Raw genomic sequence first — 21,744 nt, forward strand, 5'->3', positions numbered from 1 at the left:
CGTTGTATGGCTAGTGAAGATCTTCTCCCAATCTGTGGGCTTTCTATTGGTCTTGCTAGCTATGTCCTTTGCCATACAGAAGCTCTGCAATTTCATGCAATCCCATTTGTCCAACCTTTCTTTGATTTGTTGTGTTTCTGGGTCTCTATTAAGAAAATTTCGGCCTGTGCCAAGGAGACCTAGGGTTTCTCCTATTCCATCCTGTAATGTTTTCAGAGTGTCTGCTTTGACTCCAAGGTCTTTGATTCATTTGGAGTTGATTCTGGTGCAGGGTGATATATAAGGATCTAGCTTTAGTTTTCTACAAGTAGTTAACCAATTTTGCCAGCACCATTTACTGAAGAGGCTGTCTTTCTTCCATTCTATTTTTTTAGCTCCCTTATTGAAGATTAGATGGCTATAGGTCTGCAGGTTCATTTCTGGGTTTTCAATTCTATTCCATTGGTCCTGAGGTCTGTTCTTGTGCCAGTACCCAGCTGTTTTGATTACTATGGCTTTGTAGTAGAGTTTGAAATTTGGCATTGATATTCCTCCAGCACTGTTCTTTCTGTTGAGGATCGGTTTTGCTATTCCGGGTCTTTTATTGTTCCATATGAATTTTTGGATTGCATCTTCTATTTCCTTGAAGAATGAGGTTGGAATTTTGATAGGTATTGCATTGAATTTGTAGATAGCCTTGGGAAATATTGCCATTTTCGCGATGTTGATCTTTCCAATCCAGGAGCATGGGAGTTTTTGCCACTTTCTAAGTTCTGTTTTGATTTCCTTTTTCAAGTTTTTAAAGTTTTCATCATAGAGGTCCTTCACTTCTTTGGTTAATTCCTAGGTATTTTATTTTTTGCGGGGTTATTAGTAATGGAGTTGCTTTCCAATTTCAGCCACACTTTTCTTATTGTTGGCATACTTATTATCTTATCAAGATCTCTCTGAACTGTCTGTCCTCAGAGTAAGTAGCTTTATCAAGTATCAATCATAGATGTTATCTTCTATCACTAATGTATCTACTCTATCTTTCTTCATTATCTATCATTTATCTTTCACACTCAACAGAATAATATTCAGCCAAAAAGAAGAATGAAAGGGGGGGAGGATTGGTTGGGGGTGTGGGGGAGAGGCTGGGAAAGGATAGGAAGGGGAAACAAAGGAGGAGGCTACAATGCTTGATAAGAAATGTACTCATCTTGTCCATGTAATTGTAACCCCTCTGTACAGTATTTTCACAATAGAAAAATAAATTAAAAAAAGAGAAGAATGAAAGGATGTTTTTTACAGGAAAATGGGTGGAATTGGAGATCAACGTGTTAAGCAAATAAACCAGTTTAGAAAGACAAATATAAAACAAACAGTCATGAAAGTACACAGGAGACTTTTCGGGAAGGGACAAGAGGGTGTAGGGAGGTGATTGAATAGAAGTACATTGTATTCTTGTGTGAAATGATTTTAATTAAACCCCTTAGTCTGTAACGGTAAAAAAAGTCAATTAGACTTTCAAACAAAGAAAAAAGAAGGAAGGAACAATCCAAACATCTTCTTGCTCTATAATATTATTATATGTGTGTGTATGTATGTGTATACCACTCCTGGGGGTTGATCCCAGGGCCTAGGCGCTATCCCTTAGATTTCTTATACAAGGCTGGTGCTCTACCACTTAAGCCACACCTCCACTTCTGGCTTCTTGGTGGTTAATTAGAGATGAGTCTCATGGGCTTTCCTGCCAGCCAGCTTCAAACCAGGATCCTCAGATCTCAGCCTTCAGAGTAGCTAGGATTACAGGCATGAACTGATAACACCTGGAAAAATAGTGTTATTTTTAATTCTTCCCCAACCATTGCAGAAAAACAGTATCAACATTCTCACCCAAATATCATTCGTTTCCTTTAAAAATATTCTTGAGATTTTTATTCAGTCTCCCAAATGATTTAAACAGGTATCTTTTCCTTTCTCTCTAGGTGTATGTGTATACATATAGATACTTTCCTAGCAATTTAGAATATTTCCCAAGCTGTCTCCCAAGTTAACTAAAGTTCACACATACATGCACACACACACACACACACACACACACACACACACACACACACACACACACACTCATCACCAATAATGTATCTGAAATTGCAGCTGGGATATGATATTCTTTCCACTTCCTGAAGCTTGTTAATATATTTATGCTGATTTTTGCCTTTGCCTCTTGATTCTACTATTGTTTTGAGTCTGCCACTCAAATACTTCCTGTGACAAGCATCATCTAATAGGGTGAGCTAGAGCATGCAGAATCATCAGTGTCCAAACTCAGGCTGTTCCCTAGCCTTCAAAGACATAGCCCCAGCAGGCACTGGTAGCTCACCCCTATAATCCTAGCTACCCAGGAGGCTGAGATCTGAGGTTCATGGTTTGAAGCTAGCCTGGGCAGGAAAGGCCGTGAAACTTTTATCTCTGATTAACCACCAGAAAGCTGCAAGTGGAGCTGTGGCTCAATGTAGTAGAGCACTAACCATGAGCTGAAGGGCTCAAGGACAGTGCCCAGGCTGTGAGTATAAGCCCCATGACCACCACCAACAACAAAAAGATACAGCCTCACAACAATGCACGTTATGACTGGCATGAAGGGACTTAGCTTGATTCAGAGCCCTGGAAATAATAGCAGCAGAGAGGGGATTGGGGGTGAAGTGTGGGGGAGGATGTATTTTTCTCCCTCTTTCTCACATACCTTCCGGTAGTCCCCCTGGAAAGAGAAAATGAATTTGGAGCTGGGTGCCAGTGGCTCACGCCTGTAACCCTAGCTACTCAGGAGACTGAGATCTGAGGATTGCAGTTCAAAGTCAGCCTGGGCGGCAGAGTCCGTGAGAGTCTTAGCTCCAATTAGTCACAGAAAAAGCTGGAAGTGGTGTTATGGCTCAAGTGGTAGAGTGCTAGCCTTGAGCAAAAGGAGCTCAGGGACAGTGCCCAGGCCCTGAGTTCAAGTCTCAGAGCCAGCAATCAAAAAAAAAGAAAGAAAGAAAGAAAAGAAAAGAAAATGAATTTGGTCCACAGTAAGACAGACTCTATGTAATCAAGGAAGTGCTGTATAGCTGTCTACTGGAGATTCCTCTCTCCTGGCACCAAATCTTGTGCCAAATCATTGCAAAGCAGATGGTTCCTCAACCCAAATCACAAGTGTCAGAGCAAATGGTCATTTTCAATATTATCTTCAGCTGACAAAGAGGCAGCTTCTGATTGGCTTGGGGCTGCCTCAGGGTATGTGGTAGTTTTTCCAGGCTCCCTTTGGTCTCAGGGAGCATGGCTGGCAACAGAGAGAGATATCTGTTTCTTCAGCATATCTGGGGGCAGTACTGTTTTCCTCCTTGTCTTCAGGAAGCTGGGTCATATATCCTTTCCCAATGAATTCTAGCCCCATGTCAAGTTTCTACCCATTGCTGGTATCATGCAAGTAGATCTTGGGCCAATTGAGAGCCTGGACTGGACATAGATAGAGATCTTGGCCACCAAGAGCTTCCAATCAGCATCCCAAAATATCATTCTTTGTTTTGTGTGTGTGCTGGTCCTGGGGCTTGAGCTCAGGAGCTGGGTGCTGTCCCTGAGCTTCTTTTTCTGAAGTCTAGCATGCTCTACCACTTGAGCCACAGTGCAACATACAGCCTTTTCTGAGTAGTTTATTGGAGATAAGAGTCTCATGGGCACTTTTCTGCCTGAGTTGGCTTCAAACCGTGATCCTCAGATCTCAGCCTCCTGAGTAGTTAGGATTATAGGTGTGAGCCACCAGTGCCTGGCTTCATTCTTGAAATTTATTTGGAGCATTCTTTTGTTATTGTTTAGAATATATCACACTAGTGATGCATGGCCAGGTCTTTTAATGTTACCAAGAGAAAAATGTTCTTTTTTTATTGTTAGGCCTCTAGCTTGATTGGACTCAGTTTAGTTTTTTTCTTTCTTGTTTTTCTTTTTCTGTGCCCATCTTAGGCTTGAACTTAGCACCTGGGCACTGTCCTTGAGTTTTCTTTTTTCCAGTCCTGGGGCTTGAACTCAGGGCCTGGGAACTGTCCCTGAGTGACCTTTGCTCAAGGCTAGTGCTCTACCACTTGAGCCATAGTATCACTTCTGGCTTTTCCTGTGCACGTGGTACTGAGGAATGGAACCCAGGACTTCAGGCACTCAACCACAAAGCCACACTCCCAGCCCTGTCCTTGAGTTTTTATGTTCAAGGCTAGTACTCTACTACTTGAACCACACACAGCTCCATTTTTGGCTTTTTGGTGATTCACTAGAGATTGAGTCTCATGGATTTACCTGACTGGGCTAGTTTTGAGCTGAAATCTTCTGACCTCAGCCACTTGAGTAGCTGGATTACAGGTGTGAGCCACCAACACCTGGCCAGAGGATGCAATTTATTAGAAAAGAGTCCTGTCTAATGTGCGTAAGGTACAAGAAGTAAATGTGGGACTAAAACCAAGCCAAACCAAACCAGGGAATTAGAGGATGAGGAACTTAATCTCTGGGGTCAGGAAACGAGAAATCCTGACTAATTCTTTTTTGTTGTTGTTCTACTCCTGATCCTTAAGGACAGGCTCCCCCGGGACGAGGAGGAGAGTAGAATTTCTCCTTAACGAGGTGCTCTGGATGTTGAATCTCCAGGGATGCAGGGACTGTCGCAACTAGCAGGTGATCCTATCTCTTCACATCTCCACCTTGGCCAAGAAGCCACACCTGGAGGCTCCTTCCAGAGCTGTTCCATCTTAAAAGGAGCTCACAGCCTAGTCAGTGTGGTTACCAGGGTTGTGAACATCTCCATCTTCTCCATCGAGGGAGACACTACCATCATTCCCCGGGGGAGCCATTGGTGGGGCAAGTGAAACCCCTGAGGGAATGGCTGGGAGACAGGGGAAGGGGGACCATGCAGTTCAGTTGGGGTAAGAGCCCAGGACAGGTGCACACAGACACACACAAGGCAGTCCTGCCGAGGACTTCCTGTGTATGGATGATGTGGATCCCATGGGGCTAAGAACTAACAACTCTGTGACACTGGAAGTCCTTCCGATGACCAAGAATTGTGCCATAGCTTTAGATAGATTATTTTGTCAGTTGTGTGGTTTGAACTCTGGGCCTGGGTGCTGTCCCTTAGCTCTTCAACTCAAGGTGAGTGCTCAACTACTTGAGCCACAATGCCACTTCTGGTTTTCTGGTGGTTTATTGGAGATAAAAGTCTCACAGACTTTCCTGCCCGGGCTGGCCTTGAACTGCGATCCTCAGATCTCAGCCTCCTGAATAGCTAGGATGACAGGCACGAGCCACCGGTGCCCAGCTTAGAAGATAGATTCTTGTTTTAAACCATAAAATGTTCTTGTTCTGTATTACAGACTTAGACTGGGACTCAGTATGAGACAGTGCAGGTTCTCGTGAAGATGATGGGAAGGAGCAGAGGCTGGAAGGAAGGATGGACAGAAAGAATACTCAGAGAGCTGTATGCTTTCGATTTTATTAATGTACATAAATGTACATTTTAGAAAAGTTTTTTTGTGTGAAAATACCATATAGAGGAGTTACAATTACATGGGCAAGATAATGAATACATTTCTTATCAAGCATTGTTGTTGCCTCTATAAATGTACATTTATTTTTAACTGCCAGTCCCGGGACTTGAATTCAGGGTCTGGACAGCTGTCTCAGCTTTTTAGCTCAAGGCTGGTGCTCTACCAATTGAACCACAGCTCCACTTCTGGCTTTTTGGTGTTTAATTGGTGATAAAAGTCTCATGAACTTTCCTGCCCAGGCTGGCTTTGAATCATGATCCTCAGATCTCAGCCTCTTGAATAGCAAGATTATAGGCATGAACCACTGATGCCCAGCTTTCCTTTGTCCTGTGTGTGTGTGTGTGTGTGTGTGTGTGTGTGTGTGTTTTGAGGCACTGTTCTCAGTCTTTAGAAACTTGGATTTCATATGGAAGTGTCACCAGATCAAGATGAAGGTTTGTAAAGTTTCCCTGTAAAAGTAGGGCCTCTTCACTTAGGGTCTTTGACTTCAATCACAGAATAAGAATTTCTTGCCAGTCACCAGTGGCTCACACCTGTAACCTAGCTACTCAGAAGGCTGAGAACTGAGGACCATGGTTCAAGGTCAACTGGGGCAGGAAAGTCCATGAGACTCTTATCTCCAATGAGCCACTCGAAAACTGGAAGTGGCACTCTGGCTCAATGAGGTAGAGTACTAAAAAAGCTCAGGGACAGTGCCCAGGCCCTGAGTTCAAGCCCCACAACCAACAGCAACAACAACAAAAAGCATTTCTGGACCAGTCGTAATGGAAAGAGAACTTGGCAGAGCTTTATTGAGTATGTAAGGAAGCAGACAAAAAGCTGACAGAGGCAACCTCTAACAGTGTGGGTGCTCTCGAAGGAGAGACAGAATGAGCCCTTTGACATCAGCGGTATTTCTGTGATAAAGGCAGCATCTCACTTCAGGTTTTGTACATCGGTGTTTATCTTTGCTCCTAATCACTTCTGGTGTTACACTTTTTACCACAGGGGCTCAGGGTCTCTGAGACTGACCTGTACTTTAAATATATGACCATTAATTTTGGGTATCTTTCTCTCTATTTTTTTTGTCGGTTGTGGGGCTTGAACTCTGAGCCTAGGTGCTGTCCCTGAGTTCTTCAGCTGAAGACAAGCGCTCTACCACTTGAGCCACAGTGCCACTTCTGGTGGTTAATTGGAGGTAAGTGTCTGAAGGACTTTCTTGCGTGGGCTGGCTTTGAACTGTTATCCTCAGATCTCAGCCTCCTGAGTAGCTAGGATTACAAGCATGAGCCACCATTGCTTGGTGGGCATCTCTTTTAAGAAAGCATGCGTTCTGCCATATATGAAAACTGGTATTTATCTTTGAGATAGAATGCATCCTACCACAAACGTTTATCCTTTGAGATAAGCACTTTGTGCCAGGAGGAGCCATTTTCCCAAGTATTTGCTTCTCCAGGTTACATATCTTTTCCTTCCTCCCTCCCTCCCTCCCTCCATCCCTCCCTCCCTCCCTCTCCCTCTCCCCCCTCTTTCTTTCTTTCTTTCCTTTCTTTCTTTCTTTCTTTCTTTCTTTCTTTCTTTCTTTCTTTCTTTCTTTCTTTCTTTCTTTCTTTCTTTCTTTCTTTCTTTCTTTCTTTCTTTCTTTCTTCCTTTCTTTCTTTCTTTCTCTCTCTCTTTCTTTCTTTCCTTCTTTCTTTCACCAGGTCTGGGGTTTGGACTCAGGGTCTGGGCACTGTCCCTGAGCTCCTTTACTCAAGTCTATCATGCTACCACTTGAGCCACAGAGCCACTTCCAGCATTTTCTGTTTATATGGTACTGAGGAATAGAACCCAGAGCTTCATGCATGCTAGACAAGCACTCTACCACTAAGCCACATTCCCAGCCCCATGTCTTTCTTTTAATAATGTCCTGTCTCAGTTTTTAGAGCACACTAATGGTTTGGGGTTGGCAGGCAAGGTCAAATGGAGAAAGTTGCTCTTACTCTTTTCTTTTACCTTGTGCTAATACTGAGGTTTATAAAGCAGTGCAAGGCCTAAAACAAAGAAGATAGAGCTATGTTTCTAAATTCCTGGCTGCCATTCACCTTATTTTCCCTAGTCTGTCCTGCCTTTCTTTTCTCTAAAACAACTTTGGTCCTTTTAATCTTAATGGAAGTTGATGGGTGAAGATCAGTCTCCTGTATTTTTTTTTCCAGTCTCCTGTATTTAAGCTTTAAGCTGTTTGTTAAATTACTGGCTGCTGTTTACTATGCCTCATTTTCCCTAATATTTGGTCAAAGATAGATTTCTTTTTTTTTTTAAAGAACCACATCTCATCACCACTAAATCCAGAGAGTTCCCAGAATTCTCATTTCTATCAAGTCCCCATAGGATTCAGTTGTTGCACATCCAGAAATCATTCCATTTAATTTAATTTTGTTTTATTTTCACCCATCTTTCTGTCATCATATGCAGGTGAAGGTTTGGGAAATTTCCCCCTAAAAGTAGGGACTCTTCACTTAAGGTCCTTAACTTTGATTGCAGAATAAGAATTTTTGGACAAGTCATGATGGTTATAAAACTTGGAGTTTTATTGAGTAAGTAAGCAAGCAGGCAAACTGACACAAAAACAGACAGAAAAGCAGAAAGGAGAAAGCACATGCTAACAGATTGTAGGTGCTCTCTGGAAGGGAGAGAAAGAGAAAGACACACAGCTCATCCATGATAGGGGTATTTATATGGTAAAAGCAGGGCGTCTGACTTCACAGTTTCACAAAAATAGAGGTTTTACCTTTGCTCTAATCTCTCCTGGTGTTCCTTTATGAGTTCCTGGATGTTTGGGGCACTCTCTCCAGGTAAGAATGTATCCTGTCATAAAATAGATGCTTATCTTTGAGATAAGGAAGGTTGCTTAAGTTTTGGGGGGAACATTTCTCTCAGAAAGGCATACATCCTGCCAAACAAATGTTAATTCTTGGAGGGAGTAATGCATCTCTCAGGAAGGAATGCATCCTGTTGTCTCTCTCAGAGGCAAGGATAGTGCATCTGTGTTTCCAAATACCATGCTTCTGAGTTGCCCATTTCCCTCAATTTATCCTGCCTCATTTTCCCCTAAGACTTTGGTTCCTTAATCTTACAGAAAATAAATGAATGAATAGCTCCGTATTTGCTGTAAGCTTACTGTTGTATGGGAATTCAATCATGAGAAATAGTGTATTTTGAGAGGTTGAATTGGGAGTCTTTATTGGAGAGCTGGTGACTGCAGGTAGACACCAGTCCCAAAGACCTGTAGCCCAGAAAGTAGCTTGGACACAGCTTTTCAAGACAAAAACCACATGGTTGGGGTAGAGATCCAACCCCCCCCCCCCACAAAAGCAGATCACACAGGGGAAAACTCAGGGACAAACAAAGAAAACCATATAGGGAAATAGTGGTGAGCAAAGCAGACCACGTAAGAAATAATCAAGGGTGAGCATTCTATATAACAAAGCTTTTGTGGGCTAAACAACATACCATCTGAAATTCCAAGAATGGCTTACCTCACCTCTAGGCTTTCCCAGAGCTGGATGCAAAGCCCCTACCACCCACTGACATTCCAAGATGGCTGTGAGACTAAGGTAATGTTATGTAGACCCATTTTCCACGGCTTACCTCATTTTACCCTAGTCTATGTTGTTTCGTTTCCAGTTAAGATTGGGCTTCACCATGAAATTCACAAACCAAAGTGTGATGTCAGAATTCCTTCTCCTGGGACTCACTGACGATCCAGAACTCCAGCCTCTCATCTTCAGCCTCTTCCTGTCCATGTACCTGATCACTGTGCTCGGAAATCTGCTCATCATCCTGGCTGTTAGCTCTGACCCCCACCTCCACACCCCCATGTACTTCTTCCTCTCCATCCTCTCCTTTAATGACATCTGTCTGAGTTCAACCACAGCCCCCAAGATGCTGGTGAACATCCACACCCAGGACCAGAGCATCACTTATGCAGGCTGCCTGGCCCAAACCTGCCTCACTTTGACTTTCTGTGGCTTAGAAAATTGTCTCCTTGCCGTGATGGCTTATGACCGCTACGTGGCCATCTGTCACCCTCTGAGGTACTCGGCCATCATGCATCCTGGCCTTTGTGTCCTGCTGGTCCTCTGTTCTCTTCTCACGAGCACAGGGCATGCCCTGCTCCATAGTCTGATGGCGTTGCGTCTGTCCTTCGGTCGGGATGTGGAGATTCCTCACTTCTTCTGTGAGCTCGCTCAGGTCATCAAGCTGGCCTATTCGGACACTCTCATCAATAACCTCCTGGTCTATTTAGTGGGTGTCACATTTTTTGCTGTACCCCTCTCTGGGGTCATTTTCTCTTACATCCAAATTGTGTCCTCTATTTTGAGGATCTCTTCAATGGGAGGCAGGTCTAAAGCTTTCTCCACCTGTGGCTCTCACCTGTCAGTTTTGTCCTTGTTCTACGGGACAGGGTTTGGTGTGTACTTGAGTTCTGCCATTATTGATGCTTCCATCAAGAACGTGGTGCCTTCAGTGCTGTACATGGTGGTCCCTCCAATGATGAACCCCCTTATCTACAGCTTGAGGAATGTGGAGATGAAAGCAGCCCTGAGGACTCTCATTATAGGGCTCCTTTTTCAATGAACGTGCCCTTGGTTCTAGGAACTGGCTTTAACAGAGTTTAAAATGAGAAGAGAATGGTATGTCAAAACCATCACTAAGCTTTTTCTTCCTTCCTTCCTCTCTCCCTCATTCCTACCCTACCTCTCAATCTCTCCTCTCCCTCTATCTTTCTCTCCTTCTTCTTTCTCTCCTTCCTTCCTTTTTTTCTCTCCCTTCCTTCCTTCCTTCCTTTTTTTCTCTCCCTTCCTTCCTTCCTTCCTTCCTTCCTTCCTTCCTTCCTTCCTTCCTTCCTTCCTTCCTTCCTTCCTCCCTCTCTCTCCCTCTCTCTCTCTTCCTCTCTTTCTCTCTTCATCTGTCTGTCTGTCTGTCTGTCTCTCCTTCTGTGCCAGGGCCTGGAGATCTGTCCTTGAGTTATATGTTCATGACTAGCACTGTACTACTTGAATTCCAGCTCCAATTTTGGCTTTCATGTAGTTCAATTGAGATTAAAAGTCTTATGGAGTATCTATCTGGGCTGCCTTTGAGCTGCAATTCTCTGACCCTCAGCTTTCTGAGTAGCTACAATTACTAGGGTGAGTCAATGACACCTGGCCAGAGGATGTAATTTGTTAGAAAAATAGCCAGGTGCTGATGGCTCATGCCTGTAATCCTAGCTACTTGGGAGGCTAAGATCTGAGGATCATGGTTCTGTTTGGGCAGGAAAAGTCCTTGAGACTCTTAACTCCAGTTAACCACCAGAAAAATTGAAAGTGGCACTGTGGCTCAAAGTGGTAGAGCACTAGCCTTGAGTGAAAAAGCTCAGGAACAGCACCCAGCCCTGAGTTCAAGCCCCATGACTGTAAATAAATAGAATAAAGAAAAGAGTTCCATGTAATGTGTTCAAGGTGTAAGAATTAAATATGAGCAAACAAAAAAACCTAGGGAAGAAGAGAATGAGGAACATAACTTCTAGGGTCAGGCAATAAGACATCCTGAATTCTTTTTTCTTTTTTTTGTTTTCTTTTCTTTTTTTTTGCCAGTCCTAGGGCTTGAACTCAGGGCCTGGGCACTGTCCCTGAGCTTCTTTTGCTCATGGCTAGCACTCTACCACTTGAGCCACAGCTCCACTTCTGGCTTTTTTTGTGTATGTGGTACTGAGGAATTGAACCTAGGGCTTCATGTATGCTAGGCAAGCACTCTATCACTAAGCCACATTTTCAGCTCCCTGAATTCTTTTTTGTTTGACTCCTGATCTTTAAGGGTGGGATCCTGTAGGACCAGGAGGAAGACAATTACATTTCTTCTTAGCAAGGAGCTCTGGATATTGAATCCCCAGAGATTGAGGGACTGTAGCAATCAAAGCATGATGATGTCCCTACACATTGCAGTCAGGAAGTCACTCCTTTCAGAGCTGGTCCTCCTTAAAAAGGAGCTCACAGTTTTGACAGTGTGCCTATCATGTTCATCCAGGTAGACACCTCCATTATTCCCAGTGGAGGCGATGGTCAGGTAACTGCAAACTGCTGGAACCTTGTGTGTGTGTGGGAATCACATGGAGGTGCAGAGAGGAAAATGTATGTGTATGAAGCAGATCCTGTGGCAGTCATGTTCTTGCTGGTCCTGGGGCTTGAACTCATGGCCTGGGCACTGCCCCTGAGCTTTTGTGCTCAAAGCTAGTTTACTACCACTTGACCCATAGCTTCATTTTGGCCTTTTGTGGTTCATTGGAGATAAGAGTCTCACAGATTTTCCTACCCAAGCTGAACCATAATCCATGATCCTCAGATCTCAATCTCCTGAGCAGCTAGGATTATAGGTGTAAGTCACCAGTTTCTGGCATTCTGTTTGTTTCATAAATACATCATTGCACAGAACTTTGTATGAGGTAGGTGAGGGTGAAAAGGTGGAGATTCAGAAACACTGCCTTCCATGACTACTTCTTTTGTTCTCAAAGCTTGCCAAATCTTTCATCCAGGACAGCAGAGATAGACTCCCACTGTTGTCACTAGTCCCACTCCTCAGCTCATTTTAAGAACTTCCAAGGAGTAATAATAAAATAATAAGGGCTGGGAATGTGGCTTAGTGGTAGAGTGCTTGCCTAGCAGGCATGAAGCCCTGGGTTCCATTCCTCAATACCACATACACAGAAAAAGCTGGAAATGGCACTGTGGTTCAAGAGGTAGAGTGCTATGCTTGAGCAAAAGTAGCTCAAGGACAACGCCCAGGCCCTGAGTTCAAGTCCCAGGACTGGCACAAAAACAAAATAATAATAATAAAATAATAAGCCTTCACAACACATCGACTTTCTACTGCCCTCTCATTTGTCATGGTACCAGAAGGTACCATGTTTGGAAGCCATAATTCCAGGAGTGATTTTGAATGGTATCTGTACTCATGTGTCTGCAGGTATGTCTGTCTGTCTGTTTGGATGTGGGCATGTGTTGCACCTGTTTTTCCAGAAGAAGCCGTTGAGATTAGAAAGAGGAATTGTGAAACTTTCATGATCATATAGAAACTGTAAATCTCTCATCTTGGGAGATATTAATAAAGCATGGATAAGAGAGTCCATTGAGGAGTCAGACCACAGAACTCTAGGCAGATTGCATGTGGTGGTTTATGCCTATAATCTTGGCTACTCAGGAGGCTGAGACTGAGGATCACGATTCAAAGGCAGCTTTGGCAAGAAAGGCCACGAGAATCTTATCTCCAGTTAACCACCAACAAGCTACCGAGCTGTGGCTGAAGTTGGAGAGAGCCAGTCTTGAGCAGAACAGCTCAGGGAATTTCTTGCTAGGGTTGACTTTGAACTACAATCCCCAGATCTCAGCCACTGAGTTGCTAGAATTACAGATTTGAGTCACTGGTACCTGGTTATATAAATATGTGTGTATATATATATATTTTGGGTCTGGTCGTGGGGCCTGAACTCTGGGCCTGGGTGCTGTCCCTCAGCTCTTCAGCTCAAGGCTAGCGCTCTACCACTTGAGCCATAGCGCCACTTTTGGCTTTTTTTTCTTTTCGCTTATGTGGTGCTGAGGAATCGAACCCAGGGCCTCATGTATGCAAGGCAAGCCCTCTACCACTGAGCCAGCTTCCCAGCCCCCTGGTTATATATTTATTTATAATACTTAATATTTGTATGTATGTTGTCATAATGAAAAAGGTAGTCTTTCTGAGACTGATGACATGTAGTTATTTTTCTGATATTGAATCAGTTTGGTTGGCTATTTTCTACCATGTCTCTTGATGGGGATAAAATATTATTTTATTCTTGGGTTGGAATTACTGTCCTTAGCCTTGAACTAATATCTTTTAAAATGGGTCAAATATCTTGATGTAGACAGACACCAGTGGCTTATGCCTGTAATCCTAGGTACTCAGATGGCTGAGATCTGAAGATCACTGCTCAAAACCAGCCTAGGTAGGAAAGCTTGTGAGATTTTTATCTCCAATGAACTACTAGAAAACCAGAAGTGGTATTGTAGCTCAAAATGGTAGAGTGCTAGCCTTGAGTGAAAAAGTTCAGGAACAGAACCCGGGCCCTGAGTTCAAGCCCCACAATCAACAAAAGAAATAAAAAAGGACCTTGATGTATGCCTTGAGACCTTGACAACAAGAAAGTCTTGAACAAGCCGGGCACTGGTGGCTCACGCCTGTAATCCTAGCTACTCAGGAGGCTGAGATCTGAGGATCGTGGTTCAAAGCCAGCCCGGGCAGGAAAGACCGTGAGACTCCTATCTCCAATAAACCACCAGAAAACCGGAAGTGGTGCTGTAGCTCAAGTGGTAGAGCGCTTGCCTTGAGCTGAAGAGCTAAGGGACAGCGCCCAGGCCCAGAGTTCAAGCCCCACGACCGACCAAAAAAAAAAAAAAAAAAAAGAAAGTCTAGAACAAACATTGAGACATTTAAGCAGAGGCAATAACTTCCTAAACAGGGCTGTAAGAACTCAGAAAATATATAGGGATTTCATAAATGGGATTACATTAAAAATCTTCTGCACAGCTGGGTGCCAATGGTCAAGAGGCTGAGATTTGAGGATTGCAGTTCGAAGCCAGCCTGAGCAGAAAGGTCCCGTGAGACTCTTATCTCCAATAAATTACCTCAGAAAGCTGGTGCTTGCCTCAAGTAATGGAGTGTTAGCCTTGGGCATAAAGAGGCTCAGGGACAGTGCCCAGGCCCTGAGTTCAAGCCCCAAGACTGGCAAAAATATCTTCTGCATGTCAAAGGAAACAATGTACAGACTCAAGAGGCAGCACACAGAATGGGAACAAATCTCTGCAAGCTATTTATTCTAGGATCAATATCCAGAACTCAAAAAATTAAACACTGCAAGAACAAACAATCCAAAGAAGTGGGCAAATTAAATACTTTCTTAAACAAGAAGCTGTATATTTATCTTTGTTGGGATGTCTGTCCTTGTGTGAATGAGTAGAGCACTCAGAATTCAGGTCCTCAAATTATTCTCTCTTTTTTTTGGCCAGTCCTGGAGCTTGAACTCAGGGCATGGGCACTGCCTCTGAGCTTCTTTTGCTCAAGCCCAGCACTCTACCACTTGAGCCACAGCACCACTTCTGGGTTTTTCTGTGTGGTACTGAGAAATCAAACCCAGGGCTTCATGCATGCTAGGCAAGCCCTCTACCACTAAGCCACCTTCCCAACCCCAGATTCCCAAATTCTGAGTGTTCTACTTTGTCATTTACATCCTGAGCTCCAATACACTTGTCAGCTTTCCAAGAAGTCAGGTGGAAAAATCAGATCTGTGTGTGGACAGCCAGAGGGGAGAGGATAGCCCTAGATGCCTTTCCCATGTATTGTCATATTAGACAAAAGCAAGCTCTCTCTGAGTTTTCTAAATGTTCTGAATCTCATAAAAAACTCATAAGAAATTCTCTTTCATGTCTTCATCTAATTCTACATGTATAAGATATTACATTCTCATTCCACCTAATGGAGGTTGTGTTTCAACATAATCCTTTTCCAGAAAAATCAATGCACTCAATTTGAAGGCAACATTTGAATTGTTTCTATGAATATTATACAAGTTTATCTTCAAGATTTAACATCTTGTTCGGGCCCTGGCTTTTGCTGTTAGGGATATTAACAAGAACAAAGATCTTTTATCCAACTTAACTCTGGGATTTGATATTTATAATGTTGATGTCAGTGGTTAGTCAATATTTGAGAATCTCTTCATTTGGCTCTTTGGGCAGTATAAGATTCCTAGCTACACCTATCTGAGAGAAAGGAAGTCTGTAGCAGTACTTACAAGAACATTAGAAAGAATATTTGCCCAGATTGGGACACTACTAGAACTCTAAGGGTTTCTACAGGTGAGGGTAAGAAGGATGTAGGGACTCCCATGGACTCCACTCCCAAGTTACTTGGGCTGATCTGAAACTTTGGCAAAGTAGCAGAGTATAAAATTAACCCTAAAAAATCAATGGCTTTCTGTATGCCAATAATGAGAAGAGCATGGCTGAAATCAGGAACGCAACTTATTTTGTTATAGCCTTCTCCCCCCCACCAAAATAAAATACCTAGGAATTAACTAAAGAAGTGAAGGACCTCCATGATGAAAACTTCAAAAATCTGAAAGAGTAAATTAAAGCAAAACAAAAGAAGTAGAAAAACCTCCCATGCTCCTGGAATGGGAGGATTAACATTGTGAAAATGGCAATACTTCCAAAGGCTATCTACAAATTCAATGCAATACCTATCAATAAACCAACCTCATTCTTCAATGAAATAGAAGAAGCAATCAAAAAATTCATATGGAACAATAAAACACCCCAAATATCAAAAACAATTCTTAGCAGAAAGAACAGTACTGGAGAGTACCAATACCAAACTTTAAACTCTATTACAAAGCCACAGTAATCAAAACAGCTTGGTACTGGCACAACAACAGACCTCAGGACAAATGGAATAGAACTGAAGACCTAGAAACAAACCTGGAGACCTATAGCCACCTAATCTTTGATAAACGAGCAAAAACAAATAGGATAGAAGACAGACAGCCTCTTCAGTAAATGGTGCTGGCAAAATTAATCACCTGTAGAAAACTAAAGCTAGATCCGTATATATCACCCTGTACCAGAATCAACTCCAAGTGGATCAAAGACCTCGAAGTCAAAGCAGACAGCCTGAAAAAATTACAGGAAGGAATAGGAGAAACTCTAGAACTCCTTGGCACAAGCTAAAATTTTCTCTTAATAGAGACCCAGAAACACAACAAATGAAAGGAAGGTTGGACAAATGGGATTGCATGAAATTGCAGAGCTTCTGCATGGCAAAGGACATAGCTAGCAAGATCAATAGAAAGCCCACAGATTGGGAGAAGATCTTCACTAGCCATACAACAGACAAAGGTCTCATATCTAAAATATATTTGGAACTCAAAAAATTAAATCCCTCAACAACAAATCCTCAAAGAAACAACTGCCCAATTGATAAGTAGGCTAAAGACTTAAAGAGAGACTTCTCTGAATAGGAAATAGAATGACCAATAGACACATGAAGAAGAAATGCTCAACTTCTCTAGCCATAAAAGAAATACAAATCAAAAGTATCAGGGTATAAAATTAACCCTCAAAAGTCAATGGCTTTTCTGTATGCCAACAATGAGAAAAGTGTGGCTGAAATTAGGAAAGCAACCCCATTCGTAATGGCCCCACAAAAAATAAAATATCTAGGAATTAACTTAACCAAAGAAGTGAAGAACCTCTATGAAAACTTTAAAAACTTGAGAAAAAAGGAAGTCAAAACAGCACTTAGAAAGTGTCAAAAACTCCCATGCTCCTGGATTGGAAAGATCAACACCACGAAAATGGCAATATTTCCCAAGGCTATCTACAAATTCAATGCGATATCTATCAAAATTCCAACCTTATTCTTCAAAGAAATAGAAGATGCAATCCAAAAATTCATATGGAACACTAAAAGACCCCGAATAGCAAAACCGATCCTCAACAGAAAGAACAGTGATGGAGGAATATCAATACCAAATTTCAAACTCTACTATAAAGCCATAGTAATCAAAACAACTTGGTGCTGGCACAAGAACAGACCTCAGGACCAATGGAATAGAATTGAAAACCCAGAAATGAACCTATAGACCTATAGCCATCTAATCTTTGATAAGGGAGCTAAAAAATAGAATGGAAGAAAGACAGCCTCTTCAGTAAATGGTGCTGGCAAAATTGGTTAACTACTTGTAGAAAACTAAAGCTAGATCCTTATATATCACCCTGCACCAGAATCAACTCCAAATGAATCAAAGACCTGGGAGTCAAAGCAGACACTCTGAAAACATTACAGGATGGAATAGGAGAAACCCTAGGTCTCCTTGGCGCAGGCCAAAATTTTCTTAATAGAGACCCAGAAACACAACAAATCAAAGAAAGGTTGGACAAATGGGATTGCATGAAATTGCAGAGCTTCTGCATGGCAAAGGACATAGCTAGCAAGAACAATAGAAAGCCCACAGAATGGGAGAAGATCTTCACTAGCCATACAACGGACAAGGGTCTCATATCTAAAATATACCTGGAACTCAAAAAATTAAATCCTCCAACAACAAATCTTCAAAGAAACAACTGCCCAATAAACAAGTGGGCTAAAGACTTAAAGAGAAACTGCTCTGAAGAGGAAAGAAGGATAAGCATTGAAATGTTTTTTTTCTTTCATGCAATTGTTTCTAACATATTTATAAGATGATTTCTTTGTTGCTTTGTATTTCCCTCCTCACAGTATAATCCTTGTTTTCACTGTATTTGATGTTGGTATAATTTGTGGAGGGGAAGGGAAAAATACAAATCGTTTAAATAGGGATACTGTTGGATCCATTGTAACAATGACATGTACAAAATGCTATGCTGAAAATGACCTTTACAATTTTGGCAAGGGGGAGGGTGGAAAGGGATGGGGGAATATATTCCTAGAGAAGGGAGGTCATGGATGGTAGGGGAAAAACAAAGGAGAGGCAACAATGCTTCCTAAGAAATGTAATTATTACCTTGCTCATGGAATTGTAACCCTTCTGTACAGTATTTTCACAAGAAAAAAGTTTAAAAAACGGAAACAAAAACAAAAACAAAAAACTAAAGGCCAGTGCCCAGACCTTGAGTTCAAATCCTGCGATCAGTACCAAACCCATTATATATGTTTGTAAATGTTAACTTATAATATTCATAAAATATAACTTATACATTACTTATTGATTCCTAACACTGTGATAGAGTATGTGAAGACTCACTTTATGTGATTGAGAGGTTTCTTTGCTCCTCCTGTGGATGGAGGTTTCATTCAATGGTTAGTTGACCTGCTACTTGGGCATCTTTGGTGAGAGCAATCATTGAATGTGCCTGTGAGAAGATTCTGTCTTCATGGCCACTGGAAATTGAAAAGGAATATAGGATGGTCCTGGGGTTCACATAACCCTCTAAAAGTGATGGCTCCTTCTTGTCTTCCCCATTTCACATATGAGTAGGAGACAACATAAAATGACATGAATTCAGGGAAATCCCAAAAGGCTTTTCACTAGATATTACTTTCTCACCACTACATTCAGCCTTTTGTAGATCCCATACTTTTGAATAATTCAACAGGCTAGAAATCACTGTTGTAGTACATAGCCTTTGGAAACCATGGACTATGGAATCAATAACAGAATTTAATTAATCAACTTCACTTATCTGTATAGAAACATATGCTTAAAAATACAATTCTTTAAAACAATGGGCTTTTTGGAGTGTTAGTTACTGGCACAGACCTGATTTTCCTCAGACTCCTCACTCTGTCTGCAGTGACAGTTGTGGTCCTGGATTCAGGAAATCTCCTCAAGAGGAAAAGGCTGCTTGTTGTTTTGATTGTAATCTTTGCCCAGAGAATGAGATTGCTAATGGAACAGGTAAATCCATGACTTATGAAGAAAATTTTCATCTCTCCTTTATTTTCCTCAGTTCAACCAACACAGTGAAAAAGTTGTCTTAGGACTACTGCGCCTGTTTTACTTCTCTCTGTCAATAATTCAATTATAGTAAGTAGTTAGTTGTATTGCTAGTTGAAATATAGCAGATCAGGGGCTGGGAAGGTGGCTCAATGGTACAACGCTTGCCTTGCATGCATGAGGCCCTGGGTTCGATTCCTCAGCACCACATAAGCAAAAAGAAAAAAAGCCAGAAGTGACGCTGTGGCAAAAAAAAAAAAAGAAATATAGCAGATCAGGGCTTTAAATTACAGCTTTTAGTAATACTCTAACATGACATTAAACACATCTTATTGAGAACAATGATCATCTTGAAAATTACATTTTTTATACACAGAAAACATGGAACTTGCATAGCTTCCTTTCTCTGTACCCAGAACTGCTCATGACATGGAGCAAGAGCTCAGAAAGGGGGATTCTGTTTTAGAAGGGAGTATGACTACAAAGTGTCCAAGAGTGGTTGCTCTGTTTCTACTGCTTCACAGATGAGTTGGAGAGAGCAACATAATGAGATGAATTCAAGGACTATGCCACAGGAACAAAATTAATGTTTTACAGAGATGTGTCGGGAATTGTAAGCTGCATTATTTACAGTTTTCAATAGGACTGCACAAATGTGCACAATTCTGTAAGTAAGTGTGAGCAAAACTGTAGAAAATTGTTACAAAGATATTAGAGTACTCCAAATAGCACCTTGTCAATACTTGTGATAATCCTTGAAGGGAAAAATCAGGAAAAAAAAGCCTGAATAATGAAGTTGGCAGTGGGAAGAAGTTTTGGCTTAGAAAAGAAACAAAAATAACTTGTGACAGTTAATGGTGGCACTATGGTAGATTATCCTAGGAATATATCCAAGTAAACAATTTGTTAAAAACTTTGAATATGGGGCTGGGAAGGTGGCTTAGTGGTAGAGCGCTTGCCTTGCATGCATGAAGTCCTAGGTTCCATTCCTCAGCACCACATAAGCAAAAAGAAAAAAGCTGGAATTGGTGCTGTGGCTCAAGTGGTAGAGTCCTAGCCTTGAGCTGAAGAGCTGAGGGACAGTGCCCAGGCCCAGAGTTCAGGCCCCACAACCAGACCAAAAAAAAAAAAAACAACTTTGAATAAAAGGAAGTTCAAACCAAGAACTAATGGTACTTTACTCAGCTTATCAGATATGGACCAATGTGTGAAGTGTCCAGATCATCAGTATGCTAACACACAGAGAACCCAGAACCCTGAGAGCTGCAAGTTTCCTGGCTTTTGGAGATACCTTGGGCATGGCTCTGGCCTTCATGGCTCTTTGCTTCTCTATGCTCACTGCTGTTGTTCTTGGGATGTTTGTGAAACACCATGACACTGCCATTGTCAAGGCCAATAACAGGACTCTTGGCTACATCCTACTCATCTCCCTCATCTGTTTTCGCTGTTCCTTGCTGTTCCTGGCCAACCCAATACAGTCACCTGCATCCTGCAGCAATTGGAATTGTGTTCACTGTGGCAGTATCCCCAGTGTTGGCCAAAACAGTGACTGTGGTTCTGGCCTTCAAGGCCACTTCCCCAGGGAGAAGGATGAGGTGGCTGCTGGTATCAGGGGCTCCTAACTTCATCATCCACATCTGCACACTAATCCAGGTGACTCTCTGTGGACTCTGGCTGGGAACCTCTCCTCCCTTTGTGGATACAGATGCACACTCTGAACATGGCCACATCATCATCCTGTGCAACAAGGGCCCCCTCACTACTTTCTACTGTGTCCTGGGATACCTGGGTTCCCTGGCCCTGTCCAGTTTCACCATGGCTTTTCTGGCCAGAAACCTGCCTGACACCTTCAATGAAGCCAAGTTCTTAACCTTCAGCATGCTGGTGTTCTACAATGTGTGGCTCACCTTCCTGCCTGTCTACCACAGTGCCAAGGGGAAGGTCATGGTGGCTGTGGAGGTCTTCTCCATCTTGCCCTCTGGGGCAGGGCTCCTAGGCTGTATTTTTGTTCCACAGTGTTACATCTTGTTAATGCCAAATAGAAATTCCCTATATGGCTTTAGGGATAAAAGACATAGAAGAAATAAACCTTTTAAGATTGAACTCATATGTTTGATTAGTATATAGTAGGTTTGATCTAAATCTGTAGGAACTTTCCATTGTTATATTCACTTGTATGATGAAATGTTTCTCTCAGTGAATAAAGGTCAATTGTTTCTTTTTCTAGTAGTGGTAGTTTTAAGCAGTGGTGAACACCAATTAAATGCCAATTTTTTCCATTGATTTTCAGTTCTTCCCATTTAATCTGCACTTAATTCTATCATTCCCGCTTGTTTTCCCTACTGTTTTTCTCAATCATTTTTTCTAAAATTTTAAGTATATTAACTTCCTGTCTGCACACTAGCATGTTGTATAATCCTCTACTGCCTTTCATTAGTTGTTTTCTCTTACAAAGTTTAATATTTTTATATGATCCTTAGAATTGTTTTGTTCAATACTTGAATATTCCTGATTACACTTTTCCTTTTGTAATAATCCAGAATCCCTTTCATAAGATGTTTCTGTCTGTCTCTGTCTCTCTGGCTTTTTGCCACTCTCCTCCCTCCCTTCCTCCTCCTTCCTCTCTCTGTTCTTTCTCCTATGGCTTTTGGAACAGATTACCTAAGATAAAAAATGTAGTTAATTTAAGATTACAATGTGTAAGTTTTCTTT

General features: G+C 42.0%; 2 protein-coding genes across 2 annotated transcripts in view; both read left to right on the plus strand.

Annotated features, from left to right (window-relative positions):
- The first annotated feature begins 9,191 nt into the window (after positions 1-9,191).
- LOC122119925 (olfactory receptor 7G2-like) lies at positions 9,192-11,530 on the plus strand. Its single transcript, XM_042693976.1, has 2 exons — positions 9,192-10,111; positions 11,497-11,530. The coding sequence occupies exons 1-2, from the start codon at positions 9,192-9,194 to the stop codon at positions 11,528-11,530; spliced, it is 954 nt and encodes a 317-aa protein (XP_042549910.1).
- An 8,873-nt stretch (positions 11,531-20,403) lies between these two features.
- LOC122119926 (vomeronasal type-2 receptor 116-like) overlaps positions 20,404-21,744 on the plus strand; it is a 28,790-nt gene continuing 27,449 nt past the window's right edge. Inside the window, exon 1 of the mRNA XM_042693977.1 lies at positions 20,404-20,859. Within this exon, the coding sequence (XP_042549911.1) occupies positions 20,404-20,859 (456 nt within the window). The remainder of the gene's footprint in view (positions 20,860-21,744) is intronic.

Source organism: Dipodomys spectabilis, unplaced genomic scaffold, assembly GCF_019054845.1.
Source record: "Dipodomys spectabilis isolate Male_0828 unplaced genomic scaffold, ASM1905484v1 ptg000173l, whole genome shotgun sequence".
In the NCBI taxonomy this organism is placed as follows: Eukaryota; Metazoa; Chordata; class Mammalia; order Rodentia; family Heteromyidae; genus Dipodomys; species Dipodomys spectabilis.